Source organism: Alosa pseudoharengus, unplaced genomic scaffold, assembly GCF_046254945.1.
Source record: "Alosa pseudoharengus isolate Yale_2024_CS ecotype anadromous, Long Island Sound unplaced genomic scaffold, YU_APseudo_1.1 YU_APseudo_1.1_scf_14, whole genome shotgun sequence".
NCBI lineage: Eukaryota > Metazoa > Chordata > Actinopteri > Clupeiformes > Clupeidae > Alosa > Alosa pseudoharengus.
The window spans coordinates 18,799,504-18,814,689 of record NW_027468609.1 but is presented as its reverse complement, the minus strand read 5'-3'; the positions used below and the strand labels follow the sequence as shown (position 1 = coordinate 18,814,689).

Here is a 15,186-nt window from a genome sequence, read left to right as displayed (position 1 = left end):
TGCTATATTCTAATAACTTGTGTTATTAGTAGATGACCATTCATCACATGGAGCTTGATACCTTTTTCAGATAACTAAGTGTTGCCTCCTAATGCGAGGGGAAAGGAAAGACAGATATGAGAAGGCAAAATCGTTAAATTGCATCAAATGGAGAGTGTGAGGTAAATGAGAGTGTTTTTGTCTCCTTCATGTGGTTCTGTCAAACACACAATGAAAAAGCAAAAAAAAAAGACATCTATATGACATGACATGGATTTCCACAACAGTTTTTATTATGGTGTTGTTTCCCTTGGTGTTCCATAGTAGTTCCCTTTACATCAAATGCCCCCACATGAGTTGGGAAAATGAGATATTGCACACAAATGTCAGAAAAGCACTAGGTAATACTTTTACATGAAACTATCCTCTACGTTAGATATGAGTTTGGAAAGGGCTAGGGTAGATGCAAGCTCACAAGACATATATACCTTACACAGCTGCAAACAAACTCTTACAATCACTCGAAAGAGGGAGATAGAGAGGAGGGAGAGAGAGAGAAGAAAAGATGGATATAGTGAGAAGCTGAGAGAAAAGTCAAAAGCTTAGTGTTCATCTGATTTCTAAATGCTTAAAATGTTCTTGCTTTTCCTTGCTTAGTTAAAAGACTTCTACTGCAACTATTTACAACTATTGACTGAATTCAGCCCTGATGTCCTGTATTTGTTCTTGGTTAGTATTATGTTGAACTTTTAAAACTCAACTCCTGTAGATCTCTGTAAAATGCTGCAAGGCAATGTCATATAAATGCTTGGGGCCATGTTGGCCACTGTATTGAGTGTCAGGTGGTTCATCTGTCCGGTAGTTGTGTTATCTTGTCTTTAGGTGTTGGGTGATGGTCCGAGTCATGTAGATCAAACAGAAGTGAAACTGTGAAGTCTGTCTCTCTCATGAAACATTCTCCCTCAACGTTATCTACACACCATTACAGTATAGCTCTAGAGAAATCCTGTCATCGTAAAAGCGCTGGAAACCAAAGACGCCATTTTGGGATCATTGTGGTCTCTGTCACAATTCACAAACTCTGACAAGCTTCGAGACAGAAATGTAGCATGTTTCTGTCCACCTGATACCAGTTTTGCTTAGACACAGTAACAGACCAGGTCTAAGATCCAAAAATGGCCGACACTGACAGAGAAAGGGATCTCTCTCTCTCTCTCTCTCTCTCTCTGTCTCTCTCTCTGTCCTGCACTTAGAATATGGCAGAAACCCAGCGGACACACATCGCACACCATACTTAATCACTTCAACAACAGACTTGCAATTTTGTTGTGTTGGCAGTTCAGGAATCCCTGACCTCCCTGCTCCTCCCTCGTGTAAGAGAGAGAGAGAGAAATGTTTAGTAGATTACATTACTCGTGCTTACGTCTTCAATCCAGTCATTCGGCCACAGAGCTATCTATAATTATAGTACAGTGTTGCTCTAGAAAAGAAAATGTCCAAAGGATAGGAAACTTGCTCAGCTTTCAAGCATAGATGTACCACATTCTGACAGCCTCTGGTTGAATTTGGCTCATCAACTCAGGAAAATCGAGCAGTTGAATAGTCAAAGAGAGATGCACATTATGCAGTGCTTGTAGTGCAGCACAGTTAAAACAAACCAAAGTTCAAACAAAGGGTATCAATTCAAAAATGACTATTTTTTCTGCTTGCATACGGCTGGTAGAGTGTTCTTCTTTCAGAATACGAGTAGCTCAAGTATCTCAAGTCTCAGTCTCAACATGAATCTTTGTCATGGCAGTCAAAATGCAAGTGTTTCCACATTCACTCATAAATAAATAATGTATCATAAATAGCCACAAGGATAACATTGACTTGGAATAAGTTAACTAATAAAAAAAAATCATGTGCAAAAAAATAAAGTGTAAATATCAACATACTCTAAACATAGCCTGCAAATATACAGATGTAAAAGAAAGGGGGGAAATTATGCCACTTAGGAACTTCACAGCAGAACACCTGAAAACCCACTCCGACCACAGGTCAATTAGTGTTCCTCTCCCTTCGCTTATAACGAACATTGCTATGCAGAGCAGCACTTGCATGACATCAATAAAACTTGAGGAAGCTCATTGTCATTATTCATTCTATGAGTTTGAAACTAATAAAAACATAAATTGTACTATTTGTAACTTTAGGAGGAGCACTAACTCTGATGCTGTTGGGTATTTTTACCTTTCAGGGTGTCATTTCGACACAAGCCACAGGCCACTTTGCAAGCAAAAAGCACTCTACATCATAAAAGGACTGGACTGCTTCAGATAACAGCTGAAACATTCCACATCGTGCTGGACAAACACTATGATTCGCCTACATTGCTACCAGCTCATTCATCTGTTTCTATGGGGAACTGCCTTTGACTTGTGATCATCTGCTGTCTCTATACAGACTGGACATCTGTTCTCAGAGTAAGTGCATCAATCATGGTGTACATTCAATTCACGTTCTAAGGCATATCGAACAAAATATCCATCATCATCCTTTGGTGTGTAGATTGTGGTAATATGAAGATTTTGCACCACCTGTATTCTGCTTTATAATGGTTTGTTGGTTATAACATTCTGTTTGATATCAGCTAAGCTACTGTGTTCTAACACAGTAGACCTACCTATTTCCTTTGATTTGTGATGGATGATTCTTTGATCTTTTCTGAGTTATCATAAGCTACATTACTGACTAGACTGGTTTACCTCACAGTCTTGTTCCCTTTTCACACGTTTAAAAGCATCCAAAGTACAACGAACCAGTCCACTTCCACATTCATTGTGATGGCATTGTAAGACTAGTATTTCCACATTTTCTGTATGGGTCCAGTATTTTGGTATAGCTGGCCTGCAGTTTAGTTGCTCAATGGCGCTAACTTACGGAGAAGATGCTAATTTCTCACACATTTGTGTTTTACAGTTTCAGCTCTCTGACTTTCTCCACAGACTAAACAATCTCATCACTGAGACGGTTTCCCCGTGATAAATGATTACGCATACTCCTCACTCGGTATACTTTTAAATGTATGTTTAAATCACCACAACTCATGTTTTAGACTCCAATTTTAAAATATGACTGTGACCGATCAGTTAAATCAGATAAATAAGTTGTAGAATATCTTCTGACTTCACAAATTTTTTGGGTTATTGTTTTGAGAGGGGACATCAATTAGACCTTTTAGTTCTGCATTTCTATGACAGTTGAACCCAGCTGCGGGCCTTAGAAACAGCACAAGGCCTGCAGATCACAGCCCTGGCGGCCTCACAGTTCTATCTTGCACGCAGGGAAGGACTCGTCCTGCATGACCACTGTGCTGCTGCTGGCTAAGACCATGATGTTGAGGTTCTGCTGCTTCTCGTGGGTGTCCTGGTACCACTCCCTCATCACCTCAGAGTCATGTGTCGGGATCAGGGTCACCTGTGGACCAAAACAAGGACACAGGACCAAAGAGGATGGTCAGCAAACATCGGCAACAAAGTGGTAATCCTGTCTGAATAGAAATGGAAGCATCAGCGTTAAGTTCTGCCAGGAAGACTTAATGCAGTGGTCCCCAAACTTTTTCTTCCGAGGGCCAGCTCACTATGCCTGGCTCTAAGAGAGGGCCAGAGACTCGGAGTATATCAGTAACCATAAATAGCTTAGCACTGTGAACAAAGGCAGTCTACCTTAGTTGAATATTCCATTACATTTAATCTATAGGCTATTGCAATTTAATACCATTGTTATCTGTGTTTATATTGCCATCTTGCCATATCAGTGTAAAATGTACCGGTAGCTCAAATTAATAATACTAATAATAGCATTCTCAAAACTATAAGCAGGGAGTCCCAAAAGTATATTTTGAACTCTGAACTTTGCATACACAGCTCAAGTTGTGAACAAGCAATATCCTACAAATTTAAAGTTTTCAAACTATGAGTTTTATGAAGTGGTGGCAGAAACATCTGAAATGACCACCATTCTAACTTTCACTCACCTGATGAGAACTTTGTGAACTCTGTATGAATATTTGAACGAGTGAATAAAAAAGATAAATAATTATACCAGAAAGTTCCAGAATTATGACTTGAATATAAGTTAGTTAGTTATTAACAATTAATTGGTAAACTTTTAGAATACTTTGAGCACTGATGCAGTCAGCAGAGGCCTCTTACATTGTTTGCAGGTACAGTAGGCCTACTATACATTTCATTCCGTTTTCGATGGCAAATGCGAAACAGCGCCAAAACAACCACCAGTGGACAAAAAGAGTATTACATGTGTACTGTTAAGACCCGCCATAGAGAATGAATGGGGGAAATTACAGAGGTTATAGTTTGACGATGTCATACTCCCGTGCGGGCCGGATCCTATATACCACGAACATGTTTTGGGGGGCCACCTAAAATGAGGTGGCGGGCCGTAGTTTGGGGACCACTGACTTAATGCAACTTCACTCATTCATTCGTTACTTCTGACAAATCACCAGTCTGCATCAGTCTTTATAATGACATGACTTTGTACCTGCCTGCTTTCAGGTGCCGATTTTCGATGTTCCCTCCCTCCCTCCCTAACCAACACCAGTTTGGCCTTGTCCAGACGTCCAGGGGGTAGGTTCTGCCCCTGTCATCTCATTCTGGCAGGATCTGCAAGGGTCTCCACGCTCAATGACCTACGCTCAGTGACCTGGACCGAGGACGGGGCCTTTGCCAAAGACTATCTCATTGTTGCTTACTGTATGTCTTTTGTAAATCCTTTGATGGATTAAAACATTTGTTAACTTTCATTGTACCCAGGGGTGCAGTGGTAAAATAAATTGAAATAAATCTAGTACTGTAAGAGATAGAATTTTGTGGTTCTTCTTTTCTTCTTTTGCTAATTGAATGCTAATGCCATTGCAAATGACTGCTAATTTATCCTGAAATCCACAGGGAGTGATAACAGGTGCTACAAAAACACTTCTAACACAGCAAGAAAATCCCTTTGGTCTGGAACATTAACCCTTAGAACCCTAAGTCATTGTAAGTGCCACACACACATATTATATATTGTTTTTTTCAGCAGAGTCTAGGCTATCCAGATCTGTATCATTTCATGTATTAGTACTAGCATTGATTTTATTTTGATTTTTAAAGAATTAAAATATAAAAATCATATTATAAAAATTCTTATATTTTGACCTGTATCTCACCACAGCAAGCTCATAGCTCTACATGCATTTCATGTGTGTGTAGGGCAGACTGTCCTGAAACGGGCAATATAATTGCCATGTTGGAGGGATACTCTGGGGCTGAGCAATTTACAGAAATATGTGGTGTGTGATTTACGGAAATAAATGCCATTTTTTATTTAGCGTTGAACAATGACCATTCTGCGCTCCATATCTGTGACACGAACTGATCTGACCTGACTTGACCCAAGTTTGCCTGTTAGCATGTGTGACTATGGTGTATGCACTCATGATGATTCTCAACTTTTTACTGCATTGCCATGAACAAAGTAAAGGCAAAAAAGGTGTTTCTTTGTTGAACAAATTGGGATGCAATGTGAGCCTTGAATTGGATGTCATGCAGGAATTTGCTAGGATCTCAAAACCGGATTATGAACATGCTTTGACATAGAGAAACACACGATAGCGTTGGATTATAAACATGCTTTGCAACAAAAAGAGAAAAACGTGGGGTGAGTCCAGCTATATGAAGTTATTATTTTGCTGTCACTTCGTCTGTTTTATAACCCAGAAGGATGTATTTGTTATCAAATGATAGCTCTGTGTCTCCTCTTTCATCTAACATCCGTGGCATATATATCCGATCACGGGTCCGCGAGTAATTACTCCGAGAGTAATGGGTGTGCAGTGTTGGTTTGTGTACATGAAGTTAATATTTTGCAGTCACTTCGTCTGTTTTTATAAGCCAGAAAGATCGATTTCCATGGTACCAATGGATAGCCCTGTTTCTCCTCTTTCATCTGATATGCTTGCCATATCTATGCGATCACGGGTTCTCGAGTAATTCAAACGAAAGTAATGGGTGCGCAGGTGAACGCAGAGAAGTATAGACTGTAAATATGATGCAATTTGATTTAATTTCATGATTTTTTTAAATTTTCATACTTGATCGTACAGACAAGTGCGTAGTCTCTTTGGAAAGCCCCACTTCTTCTCTGTCAGGCAATAAAGGTTTTATCTCGTTGCAATAAACAGTCGCGGAGCAATGTAACAGAGAAGAAAGGGTGTGTTTTTTGATGCACTTTGCGTCAATCGGGTTCTAAGGGTTAAAGGAATTATCCGGAGTAAAATGCACTTTAGATTGATTTCCGGATGATTGGGGGTACATACGTTGAGTTGACATCAAATACGTTGAGTTGACATCAAAAGTCTTATTGCTGAGTGTGTTGTAACACGCTCTGGAAATTCACAATTTCGTCGCCGTTTTTAAAAAATAAAAAAACATAGTCCAGTATTTCTTTCGAAATTGAAATGAAGTTGTATGGACTGGACTATGTTTTTTTTTTTTTAAAACGGCGACGAAATTGTGAATTCCCAGAGCGTGTTACACAGCAATAAGACTCCTACGGACTTTCCCCTCAAGGTGGCGGCAAAGATGGCAACATTTCCGGAAAGGTACTGGCTTGATGAAATTCAGTCTGGACTCTCTATTCGACCACATAAAGACCTCGGGATACTTCGGTTTGGCTTTAGGGACCCTCTACTCACTACCACGTAAGTGTTATGTTGTTTGGAACTGTAGAAGAGGTACAAAAATAGCGTTTTGTAGCGGCGCAATTGAAATGCCCCGCTCACTTCCAGGCTACGAGTTGTGACTGAAAACGGTACAATCGAACTTTCTCAAAACACATCCGAATGACATAATTTTGATGTCAACTCAACGTATGTACCCCCAATCATCCGGAAATCGATCTAAAGTGCATTTTACTCCGGATAATTCCTTTAAGAAACAGATTCATTTTCTAATTCAACTGATGAGCTCATCAGTTAGCCTACAATCCTTGCATGAAAAACTCTTCCTTTATCTTTACTCATGCTTTCATTGTATTTCTTCTGTGCTTACGACTGGGCTACACTGAAAGCTCAACTGAACCTGAGTGAATGTACCACGTTAAAACAGAAATAGTAGATTGGTCTAAGGGCCATGGTGCATACGCACTCCTTTCTGGTATTGCCAGTTCCATTGATAATAACTGAAGCATATTCTTGCAACCTAGACATTCCGTTTCAGTTGTGCTCTGTGAGAGTCGTTAGGGTGTTGTTGACTCACCTGCATGTTATTTCCCCACTGCGATTTCCCCTCCAGCAGAGCATCTAGCACTGCCCTGCTGGGCTCCTGGGCAGCCTGGTCATTACCACTGACTACGTAGTACGCAGAGCGTACTCGCTTGAAGAACTCAGAGTCCACGTTCTTGGCACTGCAATGGTTTGGGATGTAGACCAGATCCATGTACATCGGGGGGCAGTTGGGAACTGCTGATCCACTGGAGGTTTTACTGCTTCCTGTGAGACAGATATAGGTGTTCAATCTGATGCACTGATGTATGTAAATGTACAAAATAAATCTAAATAAGTTTAAGAATATATTCAATCCAATAGATAAGAGTCAAGGTTCAGTGTTTCAGTATTGGCAGTAGAAATGTCTGAATGTAAGGACATACCTGCACTTTTCACACCTCGGGAGGCAGAAGTGTTGGTTGCATTTTTCACATCTTTCCCCTCTCCTCCCTTAGCACTGGCACTTTTTTTCGGAGAGGCAGTTTTTGTCTCCTTCACTGCACTTGTCTTTGAAATGCCACTCTTTCGGGCTGGTGATGCAGACTTCTTTGCCATTGTTTTTTTCTTTTTGGGCTTCTCCTCTCCCTCCTTCTCCTTGACTTGGTTGCTCTCCTCAGTTGCCAAGGCATCTGGGTCCACCATGCAGACGTCAGGGTGGGGAGGGGACGGAGCGGCATCACGGGCAGCCACTGGCGGAGGATCCACATGGCGATATGTGAGAGTTCTGTCCGTTGGGAGTGTCTCTGAGTCGTCCTCTGAATCGATGTTAGCATCTGCTGTGATGGAGGGACATTCCTCTGTGCCGGGGGGCACATCAGAGTCTGTCTGGGAGGGAGCGGAGTCACTGACTGAGGTTGGAGGGGTTTCCTCACACTGTTTACCATGGTGCTTCCCGCCAGGGGGAGGAGGCCCTCCGCTAGACTTGGTCAAAGGCTTTTCCTCCTCCAGAGGGTTCAGATTCTCCTCATTCATGAAGTACTCAAGTGGGTTTGGGTTAATGAAAGATGGTGACAGCTCAGTCTTCGGGTGCTTGTACTCGCAGGATTTCACCAGACACAGATCCACGTCCGTCCTGGATGGACGACAGGGGCTCTTCATGGCGCTGTCCGGATCTTTGGATTCAAAGTTTGAAGCGCCAGAGGTTGGAGAGGTGTGCGACTCTGAGAAATTAGAGGACAGAGGCAGGTAAGATGGTGAGGGGGCTTTGGGACTGACAGGAGATTTAGACTCACACTTGAAGGGATTAGTGTCTCCTCCAGCCAGAAACAGACTTTCCTTATTCGTCCCATCAGAACTTTTGTCCCCCAACACCAATGAGTCTGGGGACACAGGAGAGTGTGTTAAGGAGGATGCTTTTGGGGTAGCAGGACCTGAGGAAGCTGCTGCACTTGGGGACATGTCCCTTAGTCCCTCAATCTGACAAGGAGTCGTGACAGAAGGACTGGACTGAGACGCCTCCGACGGGGTCGCAGAAGGAGCACAAGGGGAGTCACACTCTCTGAAAAGCATTGGCTTCTCGGCCCTGTGATCTCCGACTGAGCTGTGGTCGTACATGTCAGATGGGCTGCAGTCCACCTCTGTGGGTCCGTTTTCAGTGACCCCACGAGCCCCTGGGGCAGAGGGGTGCTGTGGTGACTGCTTGCTAAAATCTGAGGCCATAGAATGGTCAGGGGAGTCCTGGGGGACCTGCATGGTGGAAGGCTCCTGAAGGGACATATTGGACTTGGCGGTTTTGGGAGAGGTGTCTGGGGAGATGGACATTGGTCGCGGGCTGTCTTCCTTTAATGGAGAGAACTCAGTTTCCTGGAAAGTAGTCGGAGGCTGAACAATGGAGACAGAGAGGGAGTCATCCACCTCTGTGGAGTGGGGGGAGCCTACTTCAGCATGCAGAGATGGTGAAACATCATCAGTTGTAGGGTCTCGCAAAGAACTCACGGTAGCCAGGGAGGTGGACACAGATGCAGCATGGGAAAAGGTGTCCTCTGCAACTCCTTCATCAACTGGAGTTGCAGACTTATCAGATGTTGTTCCTTCTGATATTGACATTTTGCTCTCTTCTTTAAATGTTGACACCTTCTCTGCTTTTTCACTTTTTGTTGGGGATTCTGCTCCAGATGTTGGTGAGCCACACATAGGAGATGCAGACTTGTCTATTGGAGATTTGAGAACTTTCTCATCCACAGGACTACCTTGTTTAGGAGAGTCCTCTTTGTCACTTGTGACCTCCACAATTACTGGACCATCAGCATTGTCCCCTGCTTCAGGTGGTAGGGTTCCTGCTTTCTCATCTAGTGGTGACTGATAGTAAGGTGTATGGCCAGCAGATTGTGGAGAAGAGGTGCCCTCCAGGGTCTTCTCATCTGGACTCAGTGAGCTCTCGCCTATTTCGAATGGGATCCCTGTGAGGGTAGTGCCCAGTTCAATGGGTGAGGCAATACCTGATGATAAGAAGCTCATGTTCACATTCTTATCACCAGACGGAGATCTCACTATTGGACCCATTGAAGAGTCAGAAGCCAGTCTTGAAGAGCGTATGCCAAATTTGTTTAATGAGTCTGGAGGAGTCTTGCGTCCACCCTCTTCTTCCTTGAAATAATCAACAATTTTGTCTTCTTCCAGTGACGATGTAGGTGAGACAGTAGAAGCTGAAGCTTGATAGTCTTCACCATCTGTGGCCTCGCTTTTTGAGTGGTCTTCAGGGCCATCTTGAAGAGTTGGGAGCTGTTTTCTCTCAAAATCGCCTGACATTTTAGCCCCTCCAAACCTGGCCATATCCTGAGAAGGAGAGTCAGTCTCATCATTTGTGGTCTCATCGCTCATGATGTCCCTTGGAGTTGACATGCCATCCATGGGTGTTGGCACACTTGAAATCTCAATGGTGGACATGGTATGGCCTGAGGTGGTGTACTCTTCAGGAGGTTCATCTCGGTTTTCATCGTCTGAGGCCGGTTCACTTCCAGAACCTTCCGGAAGATATTCATCATGAATTGAAGCAGCAGGAGAAATAGGGGAGCATACCTTTGGTGAGGTGGAAGCAAACAGAGTTGGTTTTGATGTCTCAGCCTGGACGACAGTAGTGGCTTCATCCTCTCTCTCTTCCTCACTCTCTTCCTTTTCTTTGATTTTCAACTCAGACTTGAGTTCTCTCCTTTGTTCCTCCTCCTCCTTCACTGCATCAATATCTCCTTTCTCTTCATAGTCCCCAGCTTCAGATGACTCCTCAAGTCCTGTTCCCTCATCTTCAAACTTCTCACTGGTGAAGCTGCTGGCTTTCTCTTTTGGCTCCACCTCATCAGGAGTCTCGCCGCTCTCTGCCTCTGGCTCTGTTGTTGTGATACCCTCATCCAGGGACTCGCCTGCTTCTGGGGACTCTTTGGCAAGTGTGATTTCCTCAGTGATGGTCTGAGGTAAAGCCTCTTCATCTTCGACTATTTCTTCTGCTTTCAGCACCTCAAAGTCCTTGGTGAGGTCTTCCGGAGTTGACATCAAAGACCTTTCTTCTTCCAGAGCTTCAGCAGCACTGGCTGCCACCTCAAGCCCAGCTGCAACACCTGCAGCAGCAGCGGTGGCAGTAGCAGCAGCAGCAGCTGCTGCTGCAGCAGTCTCAGCTTTGGTCACACTACCTTTAGTGTCTTTCTTGGTGGTCTTTACCTTCCCTTTCTCTTTGGACTTCATAGGGCTTCCTAACTCCTTCTTTGATGTGTCGTCTTTTTTCAGCAACTTTGGCTTAGGGGCAGGTTTCTTGGCTTCAGCTGAAGAAGCTGCATTCCTTTTCAGGAAATTGGTAGGCTTTGACACATCTTTCTTGTGATCGTCTTTCTTTACTTCTTTCTTGTCCTCCTTTTTGCTGGCCTTCATAGGAGACTCTTTCCTCAAGTCCTTCTTTACATCCTTTTTGGCCTCCTTCTTCACATCTTCTTTTTTAATCTTATCCTCTTTTTTAACCCTTTCCTCTTTTTTTGGTGTCACCTTCTCATCTTTCTTCTTTTCTTCTTTTTTATCAACAACATCCTTCACCTCTTTGTCATCAGTTTTCTTCTCAACTGATTTTTTCATCTCTTTCTTCATGACTTTTTCCTTGGGAGCAGCTCTTGGTTTAATGTCTACCTTCTTTTTCTCTGGAGTTTGCTCAACTTTAGATTTCATCTCCTTCTCTTGAGCCTTTGGCTTTTCTTTTTTCACTGGAGTTTTTTCTTTCTGCTGTAAAGTTTCCTCAGGTGATTCTGTATCAGCCTTTGCCTTCTCTGGTGTCTCCTCCCTTGACTCTCTCTTTATGCCTCTACTGGCTGGCCTTGATAATGATTTGAGACTCTCTTTGCTATCTGTTTTATGCTTAATTTTTGCTTGTTGAAGTGATGGTGCCATGTTAGCGTTCAACTCTTTCTGTGTCACCATTGGCTGCTTCAGGAAATCCAGATGTTTCAATTTCTCCAGTCCTTCCAAAATGTGATTCTGTGTGGCGTTGCCAGGAAACAACACACGCACAATCTTCTCTGATGGGTTAGCTGGATGCCATACAATCAGTGAAGAGATAGAGGTAAAGTAGGAGTTTGGTAGTTCTGATTCTTTTCCATTGGGTAGTAGAATGGAAGCCATGTCTTTCTCAATGCCTGTCCACTGCTTCATGAAGTGCTGCATCTCCTTGCTGTTCTTCACTGGATTTAGGACGTACATCTCAAGTTTTCCAACTCCCATTTTCTGGAAGAGTATGATGGGTTCAATTGTGTTTCCAGTGCCCCTCTGAAGTGGTTCTGGTGTCAGAGACAGCTTGCTCAGGTAATGCAGTGTAGCAGCAGCCTCGTCGATGTTCCTCCGTACCCGAAAGTTTGCCTCTGGTTTCTCCAGGTTCTGGGGTACGTTGAGGAACACAATCCCTATATCTGGGGAGATCATGTTCTTCAGCCATTCGCTGTTGGCCGTGGATCCCTGAGACTGCTCCTCCTCCAACTCTGCGATCTTCCTCTGCAGCATGCTGTTGATACCCGGCAGGTTGTCATCTCCAATATGGGTCAGGAGGATGGAATCCACCCGGTCAAGATGGCGCACAAGTTTCCAGAAGCAAGACCTCCTTTCTGACCCACCATTGACCAGCATGTTGAAACCATTGACAGCGAAGAGTGCCGCGTCTCCATGACCACCAGGGAAAATGTAGCAGCATGGCTTAGAGAGCTTCAGGAATCCACCCGAGGTTGGTGGCTCAAGAATGTCAAATGGACTTGGGACCTCTACTGATTCTGACAAGTATTCAGTGAATTCCGACAGGCCTTCCATTTCAGGGAGAATGAGAGAGGAGTTCAGTTTCATGTTGATGAAGTCTTGGAGATTGTGTTTGTCCAGGTTTGAGTTTTTCCAGTCACCTTGTTCAGGGCAAAACAGTGTGAGGCTTGCCTTGTTAGCTGGATGTATGCTACTGAGAAGTTCTCCAATCTACAGGGAGAAAAACACACCAGTACTGATAAGTCACTGCTGGTAACAACAACCCATAATAACCATAGAAGATAATCAATACAAATCATGAAAGCACAAAAATTCAGAATAATGACAAAGATTGACATAGGCCTACACAGATGAAGTGCATATGCTGAAATTATGCCAGAGAATATACTTACTTCTTGGTCAGTAAAGATGTCGATGAAGTTGAAGAAGGAGAAGGAGCCTGACTGCAGGATGAGCTCACCTGTCCTCTCCACACACTGTCCAGCCAGGACCAGCTGCTTGTGTCGAGCTGTGTCCGAGATCATGAGACGCACCTGAACACCAAACGTGCACAAACCACCTGAGAATTATTTTCAACTCATTAATGTTTTATATCTAGAGATTATTAATGGTCATTTATGTGCATGTGTGTAAACTAGTGCTTGTGTATGACTGAGAGAGAAAGGGGGAGAGGCCGAGATTGAGGCAAGGGGGTGGGGGTGTATACAGCAAAAAAAAGTTGAATTGAACCCTGTTAATTTCACTAAAAAGCACTTTCTAGTTCAAATACTTGGATCACATTCATATTTGCCCTCTGAACATAATTTTGTCTAATAGAATTAATTTATTCTGAATTCTGAGAGAGCAATCCTAGTATGGGGCAAACAGGGTAACGCACCAACGACTCCAGGCCTGGTGGGTGCGTTAGTTCCAATAGTGTATCAGTCCTTTAGTCAAGAAAGAACTCGCACACCAATGTTGCTGACTAGACTTCACTGGTTGGATTAAAACTTGGATCGGTAACATTGGTGTGCGAGTTCTTTCTTGACTAGGATCCTACCCATTTCAATTAGATAGTAGAAGCGACATCAGAAAAAATCAGGACAAAGGCAATTAAACCAGATGGTCTGATATCAGTACTTCTCTCCCCAAATCAACAACAGGTCTATGAGTACACTGGTCTAACTAAACCTCACACGACCGTACAGCCTATGACGTGCTCCAGTTTTCTTGTCTCCTCATTACAAAGCAAATGATATCATTCTAAACGCAGTTACATAAGACAATTAGGCATGCATCGTGGAAGAGGACTCGAGGGAACTGAGAAATCTGTACGCCTGTGCTTTTTATGATCCATACATGACCTGCGTGTTTATTTGTTTTTACAGCAGATGCATCCTTATACCTGTACCTAGATTTGGAATGATTTGTTCCAAATGATCAGTTGTTCCAAATGATCGGTTTATTCTATGAGAAAAATACAGTTTTTCTAATATTTGAAATATTTTGAATATTTGAATATACACTACATTCTGAAGCACACTTAAAATAATATCACGAAAATAATATCTAGAACATCTCAAAGGCCATAAACCCCTGGCACACACACACACACACACACACACACACACACACTTGCCTCAGTGCTGACAGCTTCATCCGAGGGGTTGATGAGGACCACTGTCTCCAGCACGTTGCTTTTATGGTGCAGAATCTTCTGTCCTGAAAACAAAGAAACCCATCATTACCATTCAACACTTGTCTCCTAGACTAAATAAGTCCAGCAGAATCATGTCCCATTACCTGCTTTCAAAGTACACAGACATACAATAGACACTATACAATGAAAACACATACACACACCAACAGACAAGTTCAAATTCATAGCACATTATCATACACATACAAATAAACAATAATCATTGAATGAATGTGGTTTACATTTTATGCATGTATGAAATAAACAGCACTAGAACAGTGTGTATGTGTATGCGTGTGTATATGTGTGTGTATATGTGTGTGTGTGTGTGTGTGTGTGTGTGTATAAGTATTAAGTATATATACTCTTTTTGATCCTGTGGTCTCTGCATTTATCTCAATCCGTGAATTAGTGAAACACACTCAGCACACAGTGAACAAACAGTGAGGTGAAGCACACACCAATCCCGGTGCAGTGAGCTGCCTGCAACAACAGCGGCGCTCGGGGAGCATCGAGGGGTTAGGTGCCTTGCTCAAGGGCACTTCAGCCGTACCTACTGGTCGGGGTTCGAACCGGCAACCCTCCGGTTGCAAGTCCGAAGCGCACATGGCTGCCCTGTGTGTGTGTGTGTGCGTGCGTGCGTGCATGTGTGCGCGCTCGCGCGCTCGCGTGTGTCTGTCTGTCTGTCTGTCTGTCTGTGTGTCTGTGGAGTTGGTTTTGCCTGGCTGACTATCTGACACACACAGATCTGACAGCAGTTGTTCCCTTGTCTATTGCTGCATGGCCAATTATAAAATGGCCTCTACAGGGGCTAAGCTCCACCTGTCTTCATGGGTACCATAGGTACCATGCAAGTCCCATGTTAATGACAGTCAGTATACTTTTCTTGACTTATTATGCCATGTCATATTGCACAACGCATGCTATTCACCTACTTGTAGGAGATGTTGGGGAAAAAATCAGCACAAGCAAAGTCAACCCATGAGTATATCGGTGACATCAA

At 43.3% G+C, this 15,186-nt stretch overlaps 1 protein-coding gene across 1 annotated transcript in view; it reads right to left on the bottom strand.

Annotated features, from left to right (window-relative positions):
* Positions 1 to 3,282: 3,282 nt before the first annotated feature.
* map1b (microtubule-associated protein 1B) overlaps positions 3,283 to 15,186 on the bottom strand; it is a 36,999-nt gene continuing 25,095 nt past the window's right edge. The window contains exons 3-7 of the mRNA XM_076283238.1: positions 14,124 to 14,206; positions 12,898 to 13,038; positions 7,672 to 12,715; positions 7,281 to 7,513; positions 3,283 to 3,438 (exon numbers count right to left, since the gene is read on the bottom strand). Of these exons, the coding sequence (XP_076139353.1) occupies positions 3,283 to 3,438; positions 7,281 to 7,513; positions 7,672 to 12,715; positions 12,898 to 13,038; positions 14,124 to 14,206 (5,657 nt within the window). The remainder of the gene's footprint in view (positions 3,439 to 7,280; positions 7,514 to 7,671; positions 12,716 to 12,897; positions 13,039 to 14,123; positions 14,207 to 15,186) is intronic.